The sequence below is a fragment of the Chlorocebus sabaeus genome, chromosome 26 (genome assembly GCF_047675955.1).
Source record: "Chlorocebus sabaeus isolate Y175 chromosome 26, mChlSab1.0.hap1, whole genome shotgun sequence".
Taxonomy (NCBI): Eukaryota; Metazoa; Chordata; class Mammalia; order Primates; family Cercopithecidae; genus Chlorocebus; species Chlorocebus sabaeus.
This window is the reverse complement of record NC_132929.1, coordinates 1,191,870-1,207,611: the sequence shown is the minus strand read 5'-3', so window position 1 is coordinate 1,207,611 and position 15,742 is coordinate 1,191,870. Positions and strand designations below refer to the sequence as shown.

The following is a 15,742-nucleotide window of genomic DNA, read 5'->3' as shown; positions in this document are numbered from 1 at the left end:
CCACGGCTGCCAGTGGCATATGCCCATCTCCGATCCACCATCACAGATAAACCAAAGCAGACAGGCAAACATGCTGTTTAGTTCTCTTCCATTATTCAGTCCAGTTTAGAAACGGATCCCCTTAACGGAATTCAACGTAGTGCACACTTCATAGTTTTTTAGAAGAGCTCAGCCTCTGTCTGAAAAATTGACAAGTCTATTTGCAGCCATGTCTCAGGGTTAGGAATGATTCTTCTCATTGAGGAGTGAAGAGTATGTTGTTCTCTCTCCTTTATCTGCCCCATTTGGACTTTTCCATGTCAGGAGAAGGGCTTGGGAGGTAGAAAAGAAAGCATTGTAGGTGGGCACGTTTGTGGTTATGCTTCTTAAGATGGTAAGCAGTATCCAGCCCCTCACACTGAAAGCCCACTTTCACCAGAATCACATGGGACATGAAGATCCTCTCATCATTCCTGTACGTCATACCTTTTACTGTCCACTAATTGGAAAAAAAGTAACCTATTTGTCCCTCCCCACTTCAATATACGTACTGTTTCACATTTAAGGGATAAATATATATAATACGTCCATACTTACTACAAATCCACAGAAAAGTAGGCAGAATAGGGACTTCAAATGACTAATACACATTTTAAAATATGCTTAACCTTCTTCATTAATAATCCGGGAAACACAAGATTTGAAACTGCAATGCAATTTTCCTTACATTAGAATTGAAGACGGGGGTCTCCTCTCTCGGCTTTTGAGCCCCCCTCCCTCTGTCTCTGTACAGGAAAGCTTCTTCCTTTCTTCCTTCTTGCCTATTAAACTCTCTGCTCCTTAAAACCAAAAAAAAAAAAAAAGGGACCGAGTCTCTCCTGCATTGGGGGAAGTGTGAGGGATGGGCAGGCCCACTCATCCTCTTTATCTATAGGAGACAGATGTGATATGAACCGATTGCTTCACACACCTCAGGGTGTTTTTATTGCATTTTACGATGGTTGTTGTGTCATTCTTGTTGCCTGCAGAACTATTCCCTCCTGGACATGAGGCCACCACCACCTGCGATGACCACGTTAAACAATTCCGTTTACTGGCAGGAATTTGAAGATACCTGTGTCTATGAGTGTCTGGATGGCAAAGACTGTCAGAGCTTCTTCTGCTGCTACGAAGAATGTAAATCAGGATCCTGGAGAAAAGGGCGTATTCACATAGACATCTTGGAGCTGGACTCGTACTCCCGGGTCTTTTTCCCCACGTCCTTCCTGCTCTTTAACCTGGTCTACTGGGTTGGCTACCTGTATCTCTAAGCGTCGCTCATGGTGAAGAGTGGAGAGCATTTGGTACACACTCGGCCTTCCGTCGCCCCCAGACCAGTAGTGAGCAATCGGGAGTAGCAAGGAAGGACACTGCTCAGTGTATCTTGTTATAAATGACCTTTCAGCAACACAGGAAGCACCCGGCAAAGGTTTCTATTATGTATTTTACACACACACACACACACACACACGCTAATTGAGTTTTAAAGTAATATTCTTGCTGATCCCTACTGAATTGTAGCTTGGTCTTGTTTCTGAATGGTTTATGGATATTGGAAGCAGCTGCTGATTACCCTTGCCAAGAAATCTGTAAAACGTGCAAGTGAATGTCTGAGATGCTCTCTCAGGCCCCTAGTCCTTCTGTATCTCCCCTTCGCAGCCCTGGGTGGAGTAGCACTCACGAGTGTTGAATCACCCCTGGCCGAGACCCACTCCTGCTGGCTCAGCCTGGGCTCTCTGTGCTCCAGTGTGAACAGCAGCGGGTTCCAACCCCAGTCTCCTTTCTCTGTGGCCTCTCTGGTTCCAGCACCATTGCCGTTAGCTGGCACCCCTTTACCTAATAACCTCGTTCTAGGCCTGGGGAGAGTACACTCGCATTGTCCACGGTTTCCATTGGAGGCGAAAATAAGATTTTCAAAATGCTCATGTTGTTGGGGTCAAAGATGATTATCTCTGAACATCAGAAGGTTATTACTTTAATCCAACTTACTGAGAGTCAACAATATTTGAACCTTGGGTTCTTGGACTAGTTCAACAACATTTCACCTTAAGAGCTATTTTTAACTAGACTGAGGCTCAACCCAAGTATGTGTCCAGCTTATGTTACATTATTATAGGTTCAGTAATTGTCTTCATTTTGCAAAGAAAGGTGTACAGTGAACACAACCTGTTATCTTGAAGATACACGCCAGAGTGTGAAAGACATAGATACAATTTTATTTTTATTTTTATTTTTTTGAGACAGAGTCACGCTCTGTCACCTGGCCAGGCTGGAGTGCAGTGGCACCATCTTGGCTCACTACAACCTCCACCTCCCATGTGCAAGCGATTCTCCTGCCTCAGCTTCCAGAGTAGTTGGGACTACAGGTGTGCACTACCACACCCAGCTAATTTTTTTTTTTTTTTTTTTTTTTTTTAGTAGAGACGGGGTGGTTTCACCATTTTGGCCTGGCTGGTCTCGAACTCCTGACCTCAGGTGATCTGCCCGCCTCAGCCTCCCAAAGTGCTAGGATTACACACATGAGCCACCATGCCTGGCCAAAATTAAAAAAAAAAAAAAAAATTAGTGAATATTAATTTTCAACTCAAACCAACTTTAGATGCAAAAAAAATGGGCAATGGTGATCATCAAGTACATATTTTGATGAACAAGATTATTTTATACTTTGAAATATGGATACATAGCAAAATCCCAAAGAAAAAATATCCCCCCAATCAATACTCTTTTGATATTTTTATAACACAAAACCAACTTGCTTCTTGCTGTTAGTTCTTTGTTATAACTGGACGCCAGTGTGAACTGCAGAAGACTTTGTTGAAACTTCTCCTCACCAATAGGCAAAACACAAGTCCTATCAGTTAGTTAATAATGCTTTGGCGTTATTACAATTCCGAACCAGAATCTCTGCGCCTCTCATCTTTCTCACACAGAAAACTGAATCCATTTCACCTAGAAACCATGATTTTAAAGATTATCGATTGTGCATACCAAAATTACTCAGAAAAATAAAATATTTTGCAGAGAAAGTATAGAAAAGTATCAATTTCACACAATTTCCTGGATGTATACCAGACACAGAAGAGGATGGGAGCGGAAGAGACCAGAAAAAGTGAAATTAGATTCATCTGCTTATTCCTATTAAGATTGTTGCATATTAAATGGATGCAAAGATATCGATATATGATGACCCAATTTCCAAAGATGGAGTCTATACAGCGTGAGACATTCAAGCCCATTGTTTCTCTCTGCCTTTCGGGTTGGTAGTTACTACACAAGCCACAAGCCAATTGGCTTCAATTTAGCGAATTCAGTTTAAAAATCCAAGAATATGTGTGGAGAAACAGGTTGACAATACTGTCTTACATGAAATGTCTCCTCCATTGGACAGTTTCACTCTCTGGTACTCTAGTTCTGTCTCTTGGGCATAAGCAGCCCCCAGCCTTGGCAGAGGTAGTCTGCAGGGACCCTGACCCTGACCAAAGGAATTCAAGTCACACCACGGCACTGAGTGCCAAGGGAAGGTGGCCCCAGGGCAGTCCTAAGACACAATGTCCAACCTTATGAATGGGTAATTTCTAACAAGTTGAAGAACTGCAACCTGCTACATTGTAAAAGAAGTTCTGGAGAGAACTGAATTTTCTAGAAAAATTCTTACTGGGAGGAAAATAACCTAAAACAACTTTTTATAACATGGATTTGTTCGATTTTACCTTAAAAGAATTTTACTGATGCCTTGTGTTTCAAAACCACTCAATATTTGGATATTGTTAGCAATCCTCCTGAAATTTTACACGTAGGATAAATACACCAATAACCTCAGTTTTCTGAATCCAGCCATTCTCTTCTTCCCAACCCCAGCAGCCCTCCTGATCAAAACAGATGAGTTCAGCACTCCTTTTCTAGGAAGGAGAACCTTCAGCTCAAGAAAGTCCAAAGGATTTCACTAACTGAGCATCACAGTGTGGATTCCTGCATATATAGCAGGCTTCCCACTAGGGGGTCTGAATGAAAAGAGCTAAAGCACCCCCTAAGAGCAGGTCCATGCCGGGTTCTCCACAGGCTTGCGTAATTCAAGTTCTGTGTATCAGTCTCAGCTCCTGAGATGAGCCTTTTCAGTCCACAGTGAGGGAGAGATGCGTGTGCCTTGGTGAGGTGCAGAGCTTAGGGGCTTTTAAATCATGTACGTGTTTACCGTCTAGAGGAAGGAGAGTGGGAGGGGGACAGTGGGAGGGAAGTACACTTTCTTTCATTAAAGACTGTCCTTTGCCAGGACGCCTGATCAGGAGGGACGTGATTGCACGGGGTATAAGGCTGTTCTGCACGGCTAAGCCCCAGCTTGCTCTGCATGTAGAACTGGGAAATATTTGGGGTGGAAGTCTGAGTGATCTGCATCCCAAAGGTGCTACTGTGTTCCTCACTTTCAGAAATACTCTAAGTTGAGGAGATGACAGTTCTGTATTTTGACATGGAATCCAAATTTCTGACCACTGTGGATCACGCTTAAAACTGTGACTGTCTGTCTTTTAAGCTGCATGCTGGGTGAGGGGGAAAGGAAAGAAAAGGCATTTCACATTAATGGAACTGGAGAAAAATGTCTCTTCAGAGTCTAGAAAGCTTCAGCTTCTGCAAAGTCCCAACGCCACCTACCAGAACAGAGCCTCCCTACATACCAGACAGAGAAGGACAAAGTTAGTACAATTTACTCTGGACCCAGCCAATACTGCCCCCAATTTACCCAAAATATGCCTTAAAATGAAACAGAAAGCTCAAATAATACACATCTTGTAAGATTTTCCATTTCCTGCAGTCAGCTATACACTTCATGCCAAGTTTTATTTATCTTTTATGAATGGATGGAAATAGGATTTCATTTCTCTATATGCCAGTCTCACCCTCAATTTTACATCAAATCAGTTAAGTACCAAGATTTTGCAGGTTCTGTGACTGAGAAAATGCTTGTCCTCAAGAGCAAAGCATTTGCACTCTACGTAAGGGAAACAGGGGCCAATCTAAAATGTCAGCAACACAGTCCTTCTGATGGGGTGAGTCTCTCTATAGAAGCTTCACACCAAATCATTTTACCTGCTGATCGCTTGCTGCAGTAAAAGGAAGTTGGCAGGCATGTTGCTTCGTTGTTCTGCAATAGAACCACACTCTGGAAGCAACAGGAGAGGGGCCAGTAACCCACTCTTTGCATTGACTCCAGCTCCCCACGACTAGGAAGCAATGGGCCACTCTATCTAAAGGGCTAGAACACGAAACAGACAAAACCTCTTCTTCCTTGATCATTTTTATCTCAGCTGCCAAAATGGAAATTTTCTGTGATTTCCTTTGAGACTTGAAGAATTATACCTGGTCTCCAACCATTATTCTTATCACTGTATCAGTTCAGTGCTCTCAAGGTACAAAGTGCTTTGAATTCACTCCATGATCTTGCAACTCTTTTCGAGTGCTTTTCCTGAGTGATTTTCAACTCGACACATAAGAAATTTCATCTGCAATTTCTGTTTAAAAAAAAAAAAGAATGGCTTGAGATCCACGTAATCTGATGTAAATATACATTGAAACGTTAAGTTCTATTTGTACTCAAACACTATCCACCTTAGACTTTAGAACACTATCATTTAACAGATACTCAGAAAGGTTGTGGAAATAAGGGGGAAAGAACCAGAGTATGAATACATTGGAAATGTTAATTTTACAATATTCTGCTGAACCCCCCTTCAAATTTCCCAAAATTGAGAAAGTATGTAATCTGTACCTATTTTTTCTCAAATTGGCCTGGAAGAAACATTCAGGTTCAGAGAGTTTAGCAGTGCCTCTGTGTTTGTGTTCTCTGTATAATCACATCAAAGAACCAACAAATAACTCTTCAGGATAAATGACACCCCCATCGCTGGTCCCTTGTTGACTTATCTTTTATTATAAAAATAGATCTCTATCGTTATGGGGAGAGAATGTGTATGTTTTGAGATGATCGGGTAAGAACTCAGCCATTCAGTATTTCTGGAAGAATAAAAACTTGACTTTCTTTTTCTTAATGTCTAATCGTTTTCAAGACTAGAGATTAGGGCATTTCCATTCCTCCTTTTAAAATTTCTACTGATTACAAGCTAGTGATTTCAGGATATCAGCTTGATCTAGTTGTATTAAGGCCAAAAGGGAGACGTTCTTTATAGTTACCTTTATTTATTTATTTACTTATTTATTTATTTATTTATTTTGAGACGAAGTTTTACTCTTGTTGCCCAGGCTGGAGTACAATGGTGTGATCTTGGTTCACTGCAACCTACACCTCCCGGGTTCAAGCAATTCTCCTGCCTCAGCTTCCCGAGTAGCTGGGATTACAGGTGCCCACCGCCACGTCCAGCTAATTTTTTATATTTTTAGTAGAGATGGGCTTTCACCATGTTGGCCAGGCTGGTCTCAAACTCCTGACCTTCAGGTGATTCACCCGCCTTGGCCTCCCAAAGTGCTGGGATTACAGGCGTGAGCCACCACACCCAGCCTATATTTACTTTTTAAATGCCACCTAGCTGAATAATACTTTGGGTTTTACTGTTGTCAATAAAATCCCTTATACCTTTTATTGCCCTGCTTACTTATAAAAGTCAAATTTTAGAGGAACTTAAATAAATCAGTGCTGAAAAACTAGTTGAACAATCAGTCACTGACAGGTTTTCAATGTTTTGAGTTAACCAAGCGGGCTTTTCAGATTAGGTTAAACAAGAGCATGAGCTAGAAAATAATTAGGCAGACAAAACATATGTTCACACACACACACCACTTCCAAAACAAACATGATCTGAGTGTAGCATTGAGGTTATTGAGGGGAACGTAAATTCCTTTGCTTGAACAATTGAGATAATCACCTACTTTCACCACTTCACTTTTCACATTTGTAAACACACACAGGGTTTTTCCAGCCCAGTGGGCAGGCTCCACAATGTGGGGACGATAATGGTTCCTGCTGGGAAGCCAGAGCCTCTGTGTCTACTGAGCAGTTTAAATTGAACAGGTTGGAAAGAACATGGATTGCCAATAATTAAATCCCCCAGACTGAGCAGGTAGCTGCTACATTTTTCTCTTCTCTTTTCTAGTTATTCAGGGTTCCTTCTTTGACTTTCATGAGAAAGGAACATTTACACTTCCCATGAGAGGCTTAGACCCCGATTTCTCCCAGTCGCCTCACTTACTGAAGTTCGATCCCAGTGAATGATGTGTATGTACCCAACACATCCAATTTGTATTTTCTTAAAGATGGGTTTCTTAGGTATCTAAGGATACATGAGTGAGCCCACAGCACAATTACTGCAGTCCCTGAGATGTCAGTCTTCTCAAAATGACAGCATTGTCACTAAACACTTTTTAAAGAAGATTTGAAATTTCCATTTCTCATTGAACGTTTTTCCAATACATAGCAATGTGTAAAGTAGACTCCCAAATCTCCTTAGGAAAAAGAACCTGTGGACTCTGGAGCTAAGCTGTCACTCTAGGGACATGGTGATAATCAGGACTGATGCCAGTAAGTGGGAAGTTCATTATGGCAAGGCAGTGGGAAGGTGCCAGCATCCCCTTTCCACCCGAGACAGGCTGAGTTTTCACCCGGGAAGTCTGAAGCCTCCGGAAGGGCAGGTGGAATCGCTCCTGGCAAGGGCATGACTGTACACAGGCTGATTTTCCTTTTAGGTGGACTGGAGTTTCACAACTTGATTCATTAGCACACATGTGTGGGAACACGTGCCTGTGCCTGCCCATAGCACTTTCTTGGAACTCAAAGCTGCTTCCCTAATCTAAGGAGGTCTATTTGAAAGGACAGTGCTTGACTTTAAATTTATAAAAGATTATTGGAAACACCTTAAGTAGAAGTCTTAACCCACTGTCAGCTTCTAATTTTCAGGAGCAAATAATGAGTGCTTTGATTTGGTTAGGCTTTCTTACAATAGGTTTTTATAAAACACTATTTATATTTGTAATAGGAAGGATTTTCGATGTCAATTTTGTCAATGAGTGAAGACGCCGCCCCCCACCGCACAGAGCAGGGTACCTACTCCTCTACGCAGCCTTGGCAGACCCAGTCCACCCTCAGCCAGCCTGCCATGTACACTAGTCCACGCACCTCCAGGGTGGCCTTGGGAGCTACAGAGAGGAAAAAAAGAAAAAATGTTGCATTCTTAAGCAATTAAAGATTGCTTCCAATGTAATTAAAAAATAAGTAAAGTGGTAGAAGATGCGCATGACAACTTGCTCCCTCAAGTTCTAAGTTGTCAACAAATATGAAAGGTTTTTAGATGAAGTAAACGATGCTACATCCACCATCACCACCCTGGTTGTCCCCTTCCGTGTTTCTACTAGTACTCAGCTATTGATTCAACACAAAGGCTTAGAGCCTTTTCTGAACTATAACAAAATCAGAACTTACATTGTGGAAAAAGTGAAAAAGTTTCATTTGAGTTTAAACATTAAGTATACAGATCCTACTCCAAAATTTTGCTTGCCTAAAACATTTCCAGACCTGCTGTCTTCCCCAGCAGTTCTGCCTGCCCTGCCTCAATCAGAATTTGAAATTACTATTTAGAAGAACATTCCACTCAATTGTTGTTTGTTGATTGCTTTTTTTTTTTTTTTCATTTTTACTTCAGTCGGCTATTTTATTCCTTTTCGTAAAGATAACATTTGAATTGTCTAAGAACTATCTTTTTTCACTAAAATACACGCATCTTTGGAAACTGCAAATTTTGTGAGCTCAAAAAGACAATCCCTGTATGCTTCTTAACATCTAATTTGAGTCTAGGCTTTGGTTCCCTAACTTATCCTGGCATTTTTACTTTGAATAGACATAGGCACAGGCAAAATATATTCATGAAATGTACAGTGCTGACTATATGATCTCTGTTTAGAATAACTTTTATTAAAACATTCTAAAAGACACTGTCCATCATTCTTGACATTTGAAATGGCTAATTTTATGCTAGTGAACCAAGTTTACCTGCTAACACGTTTGTACAACTACACAATGTGTTTTCCTTTATGTGCAGCTCCTGTACTGAGCAAAAGGTTCGTCGTTTAGGAGTAAATTTTCTGTGAAAGCTTTAGGAAAGTAATTATTTTCAGGGATCAGACCTGTGTGTTTTTAGGAGCAAGAGGCCATCTTGTGTTTACATGCAGTGGTCTGTGTATTTGTGTCTGTACGTACAGTGGTAAAACTGAAAACAACTTATTAATAATGTGTGTCACTCTACCCATCACCCCAAATTTAGCTGAAACAAGTAGAAAGGAGCGCAGTTTTCTAGCGATAGCGTATTAGCTTACTAAGCCTCTGGTTAGGATAAAAAGGAGCAAGGGAGAGAGAGAGGACAGGGGGAGAGAGAAAGTGGCAATCTGTACGTTTCCTGACAAAGTGGGATCACGTTCTTGCCAAGAAAAGAAAAGAAAAATCCAGCTTCACTACCAGGAGTCCCTCTGGGGTCCACACAAGCCTGCCTCCTTTGGAGAGCCTTGGGCATCACTGCTGTGACCTGCATGCACACCTGGGCGACTCCTTGATCATTCCTGCATTCTGGTCAAGTCCATCGGATAAGCCAAAAGTAGTTTTCAAGATTTAGATGGCGAACAGCCATCCCCACCCTGGTCTAGGAAGTCGCATTCGCAGGTCACAGGAAGGCGTCACGTCCGGCTTGAAGCAGCCGGGTGCGGGCAAGGGCCTCTCTCTCCGTGAAGCCTGTGTGGGAAGTGAAACTGTCAGGGCTCCAGGGAGATGCCCCAGGCAGGAAGGGATGGACAGGGGCGCGCACTGCTCTCTGTTCCCATGGACTCCTTCCTGCCTGTGAAGCCATTGTCCAGATGGGAGGTAGGCCCAGAGATTCCAGAATCCCAGGGCATTCTGGAATCATCTTAGAGCACCGGTGTGGACGCGCTTGGCCCCGAGGGGGCCCCGGCTCCGGCCCCAGCAGGGTCCCCGCCCTCACCAAGTGGCCTCGGGCAGCCCCTGCGTCCCTGTCCCGCGAGGGACTGGAGGCCCTGGCTCCGGCGCCGAGGTCCCGCCGCCCTCCTCCCCTCCGCGGGGGACGTGGCTCCCGCGCTCCGTGCGGCTCGCGGTGTCCTAGTGAAATGAGGGCGCACCTGCGCCCACGTGCCTTGGCGACACGGGCGGCCCCGCGCCCCGCTTCGTGCGTCCCGTCCCCGCCGCGCCCTCCGCTGGGCCTCGTGGCTGGGCCGCCCTCTGTATTTGTATTTGGATTCCTACGTTTGTACTTCTAATACAAATAAACGCACATGTTGTCAGAAATCCCTGACCCAGGGGATGTCTCTGGGGTGCGTGGCGGGGCTGGGAGCCGGGATGGGGTCGGGGGCGCTGATGCCCGCAGGGGTGTGACCCCACTGCCCCTCTCAGATGCCCACCTCCGGGAGCCCGGCCCGGGAATTCCACAAAGGGGGGTGGAGGAGTGACTTTTCTTCGGCAGGAAGGGCACAAGCGGCTTTTCTAAGGGAAACGCCCTCCTCCAGTCTCGTAAAACTCCGTGAACAGAGACCCCCAACCCTTGGAGAGGCGGACACTGCTCCAGCCAAGCCAGGTGGCAGGTGCCAGCGTCCCGGCCGCACCTGCAGCTGCGGAGTGGATTAAATAAATGGTGGGGGGAAGGGTTCTGGGACCCGCCATTAGTTTATCTGGAAGCAGGACTGGACACCCTGGAGTCCTGACAGTGGCTCCTGAAGACGCCGCAGTCCCACGTTAAAGTAAGGGCAGGGCGGTCACAGACACATGGAAAATCCACGGGGGCCGCGACCACCACAGAAAGTACACATTAGAGAATTGTATGTACTGTCCTTTGGTCTATAGTTTTTTCTCTTGTTTTTTTAGACGGAGTCTCCCTTTGTCGCCCAGGCTGGAGTGCAATGGCCCAATCTCGGCTCACTGCAACCTCCGCCTCCCGGGTTCAAGCAATTCTCTGCCTCAGCCTCCCGAGTAGCTGGGATTACAGGCGCCCACCACCACGCCCGGCTAATTTTTGTATTTTTAGTAGAGAAGGGGTTTCACCATCTTGGCCAGGTTGCTCTTGAACTCCTGACCTCATGATCCACAAGCCTCGACCTCCCAAAGTGTTGGGATCACAGGGGTGAGCCACTGCGCCCAGCCAAAACATATATTAATAAAAACAAACAATTCAGGTCCCCTAGTTCACCCATGACTTCGACACAATCACCCCTCCGGGATGGGGGCGGCACTTACACAAGGGGGTGGGGGTGGGGGGACTAGGAGACACTCTTTGCAGCCTCTGACTGATTCTGTGGGAGCCCTAAGCCCTAAAAGAGGGTTTTCTGACATTGGGCCACTGGGAAGTATCTATACTGGTGCTCGCAGCAATTCCTTCTTATATTGCTTTAATCTGGGCTTGAACAACAGTGAACATTTTATGTTCATTCATTCCCTCCCCTTGCCAGAACTGCCACCTTTGCCCTGCTTTGGGACCAAAGCCGCAGGCCCCTCCAGAGGTACGTTAAACAACAGCTGACGCTTATTGAGGGCTGACCTAGTGCTAAGAACTTGGCACACACTGAATCATTCAGCCCTGAGAGCACCGTATAAAGGGGGTATTCGTGTTACCACAATTATATTAATGAGAAAATGGAGACTTGCCTGATATTCTAAACCTAGAAAAAAGCAGAAAACGGATTGAAACGTTAGAAATGTGACTTCAAACACCTCGAGACTCCTGTGCTGAGCTGCTACCCTCTGCCAGTGCGTGTCTCCAAAACCTTGGGACTGCTTGGAGAAAATTAATATGGCAGACATTCACTTTTTAGTTAATTTAAACCCACATTTTTTTGGCGGGGGGAAGATATCACTGTCAAAGTGATATCTTACAAATGTGCACAAATGGCACAATGAGGTCAGCTGTGTGTGTTCGGGACCTACAGAAATCAGCAAGCTACTTTCAAGGAAAAGTCTCACACAGAAGGCTCTCTGGCTGGGCTGCTTGATTTGTAGGTGAGGAATGGGGTGATCTCTTGCACAGAAGTAGAGCAGTGGAGACTGCAAATCATGCCAAGGGCCTGACTGTACTCATTGCCAGGTTGGAACTGAAACTGTGCCCCAAAGAGTTAAAGAAACCAGTAACTAACCAGGAAAACCAGAAATTCTTGAGCTTGCAGGGTGGCAGGTAAGAAAAGAAACAGCCTGCTGAAACGCTCATGAGATAAAACTTGCCGAAGTCCATTGGAACCAATATGGCCAACTAGAGTCTGCACAGAATGAGGCTGGCGACACAACAGCCTCATTCCATCAAATGTTCCATACTAACTCCCCCCAGATGTGCACATGTGACCCATGGAGTAACACGAAGAGATAACTGCCCATGTCCAGGGCCTTCCCAGACCTCCCCTTTCCTTCTACCAGTCACCTCCTAACCTCAGAAACCAGCCCCTGAAACGTTCCTATTAAAAGTACTGTCTTGAAGCCAGCACAGGGAGACAGATTTGAGCTTGACTTCCAAGGTACACTTTTCCAAGAACAGGACCATGCACCCATTACCTCAGGCCCTAAACAAGGTCACATCCACGCACAACCTGGAAGGAAGCACCTCAAGGTCTGTCCCCCAGGAGGTGCACTGAAGAGGTTGCAGGATCTGTAATATCTGCATTGCAAGAGCCTGGGGGCATGCATGGGAATTTATTTTAAGGGTGTTAGAACCAGGAAGGACCAACTTTAAAGCTGATGTGACTACATTTATATATAAAGGGATTAAACAGCACTGGAATCTTGAAAACTAAAGCAAACTATCGCAGGGACAGAAAACCAAACACCACATGTTCTCACTCATAGGTGGGAATTGAACAATGAGATCACTTGGACACAGGGTGGGCAACCTCACACACTGGGGCCTGTTGTGGGGTGGGTGGAGGCGGGAGGGATAGCATTAGGAGATACACCTCATGTAAATGACGAGTTAATGGGTGCAGCACACCAACATGGCACATGTATACATATGTAACAAACCTGCACGTTGTGCACATGTACCCTAGAACTTAAAGTATAACAAATTTGAAAAAAAGAAAACCTTTGTTTTCAAGATTATGATGAACTGTCTGTTCAGGTAAAGGGACTGCTGAAACCTGGATTTCCAGTTGCCTACAGCCAAAGAAAATGAGGTGCCAATCCCTCAGATGCACTGTAAGGGGGAAAGGCTAAGTCCGTGGAAAAGGGGGATGTCAGAGTGGGCTTCCCATGTGCAACTCATTTGAACATAGGTCGGGGACTCAGGAGTATCCCCCACCCCCACCTGGAGTCTGAGAAAGGCATTCACAGGCGAGTCCCAGCAACCACCAGAGCTCTGTAGCAGGTGATGCCACCATGGGAGGGGCCACCGTGAACCTGGGATCTGTGGTTCCAGCGGGAATCATCCAATCCGAGATTGCAGGGCCAGGCTGCATGACCTGACCTTCAATGACTATCATAAGCCCTAGGGACCGAGGAGAGCAGAGCGTGTTTACCCAGAGGCATGAGCGCTGTGGCTCTGACGTGGCCCCATTCCCTAGACACTAGCTATCTGCCCGGCTGCAGTTTCATTGCACTGAGCACTTTGCATCCTTGCTCTGGCAGTTAAGTGGTTCTTCCTCCTCAGAACAGGTAAGTATTCCAGGTATAAATTTGCCTTTTCTGTCCACACAGCACATGTATGTTTACAGAGGGTCTCTTCATTGCCATGGCAGACCGCGTAACATCACCAATGAAACCAAAATTTCAGGTGTTCTCCTAGATTTCTTAATGACCTAGAAAAACGTGCTTCTACTGGAGGTGAATGTTTAAATAGCAATGTACAATCCACACAAAAATACACCCACGACTCTCCAGTCAGTCAGTCATATTTTCTCATAGTCACGGCTGTAATCCACTCAGGACCAACAGAATGGAAATAAGAGGCCAAAACGTAAGTGTCAGAGGACATCCAGTGTTAACAAAGGGTGACTCATCAAAAAGAGAGCTGCCAAGGTTTCTGGACACTCACTTGAATCTGACCTGTCACACCCACCACCTTCAACCACGCCACACAAATTTGAATAAAGCGTAAGTGTCCTCACCATATATACCCAAAAAGGAGCAGAAAACCACTGCAGGCGGGTGAAGTAGCAAACATGGGTATCAGCAGCCAACTGCATACACCTGTTAAAAAGGTAAACCGAGGCACAAGAATTTTAGAATTTTAGAGTTTGAGTGGGTAGTGTTTCATGAATCAGACAACTTCGAACCAGAAGTGGTTTGGGAGCCCCACTCAGGAACCCAAGGGGGAGGCTTTTATGAGACCAACAGGGAGATAAAAGAAAGGAAATGTTTGATTAACTACAGTTACAAGGCTCTATCCAATTGGAAAGTTCCTAGTTATTTAATTATAAGTGAGTTTGATCCTTGTTAAAGTTTGAGCTTAAGTTTTTGTTTTGTTTTTTTTAAACATTTATTTTAGAAACAGGGTCTCACTCTGTCACCCAGACTGGAGTGCAGTGGCACCTTCTTAGCTCACTGCAGCCTCGAGCTCCTGGGCTCAAGCCATCCTTCTGCACCAGCCTCCTGAGTTGCTGGGGTTACAGGTGTGCACCTGTAAAATTAGCACAGCTGGCTGATTTTTTGTTTGTTTTTATGTTTATTTTCTTTTTTTTTTTTTTTAGACAGAGTCTTGCTCTGTCACCCAGCCTGGAGTGCAGTGGTGCGATCTCGGCTCACTGCAAGCTGCACCTCCCGGGTTCATGCCATTCTCTTGCCTCAGCCTCCCAAGTAGCTGGGACAACAAGCGCCCACCACCACGCCCAGCTAATTTTTTGTATTTTTAGTAGAGATGAGGTTTCACCGTGTTAGCCAGGATGGTCTCGATCTCCTGACCTCATGATCTGCCTGTCTTGGCCTGTTTTTATGTTCGTAGAGATGAGGTGTCTCTATGTTGCCCAGGTTGGTCTTGAGTTCCTGGCCTCCCAGCCTCAGCCTCCAAAACTGCTGGGATTACAGAGACGAACTGCCACACTTGGCCAGATTCCTTTTTTCTTTAACACAGAATTAGCCCAAGTTAAGTTTTCCTTGTGTTTCTGAAATCAAGCAGGGTTAGGGTCACGTATGAGGCTTGACCTAATTTGTCTGCTCAGGGATCCTTCAGGCCTGGTTTTCATTTTATTTTCCTTCAACACACCAAGCCCAAGAAGAAGCAGTATTAGGCATTTTTAAAGCAAAATGCAAAAGTGTTCAAATTACTTGGTGATATAAAGTTAAATTTTAAAAGAGTTTAACTCTGGCAGAGCGGTGGCTCACGCCTGTAATCCCAGCACTTTGGGAGGCTGAGGCAGGCAGATCACGAGGTCAGGAGTTCAAGACCAGCCTGAGCAACATGATGAAACCTCGACTCTACCAAAAATGCAAAAATTAGCCAGGCGTGGTGGTGCGTACCTCTAATCCCAGCTACTCAGGAGGCTGAGATGGGAGAATAGCTTGAACCCAAGAGGCAGAGGTTGCAATGAGCCGAGATCAAGCTACTGCACTCCAGCCTGGGTGACAGAGCAAGACACTGTCTCAAAAATAAAAATAAAAATAAAAGCTTTACTCCTACACATTGTTTTTTCCAAAGGGGAAAAATAATTGAATAGACCAAACGAGATAGAAAATTCAAACCTGAGGGTAATAATTTTTCCATAAAAGAAAAGCCCTTTTAAAAACAAAGTTTTTTTTTTTCTTTTAACTCATCTG

The 15,742-nt window shown here is 44.8% G+C and overlaps 1 protein-coding gene across 2 annotated transcripts in view; it reads left to right on the top strand.

Annotated features, from left to right (window-relative positions):
* GABRG3 (gamma-aminobutyric acid type A receptor subunit gamma3) overlaps nt 1–6,052 on the top strand; it is a 566,143-nt gene extending 560,091 nt beyond the window's left edge. For both annotated transcript variants that reach the window (XM_008017336.3, XM_073011980.1), the window contains one exon: nt 1,008–6,052. In XM_008017336.3, coding sequence (XP_008015527.3) covers nt 1,008–1,289 — 282 coding nt within the window. In that variant the 3' untranslated portion in view covers nt 1,290–6,052. The remainder of the gene's footprint in view (nt 1–1,007) is intronic.
* The last annotated feature ends 9,690 nt before the right edge of the window (nt 6,053–15,742 follow it).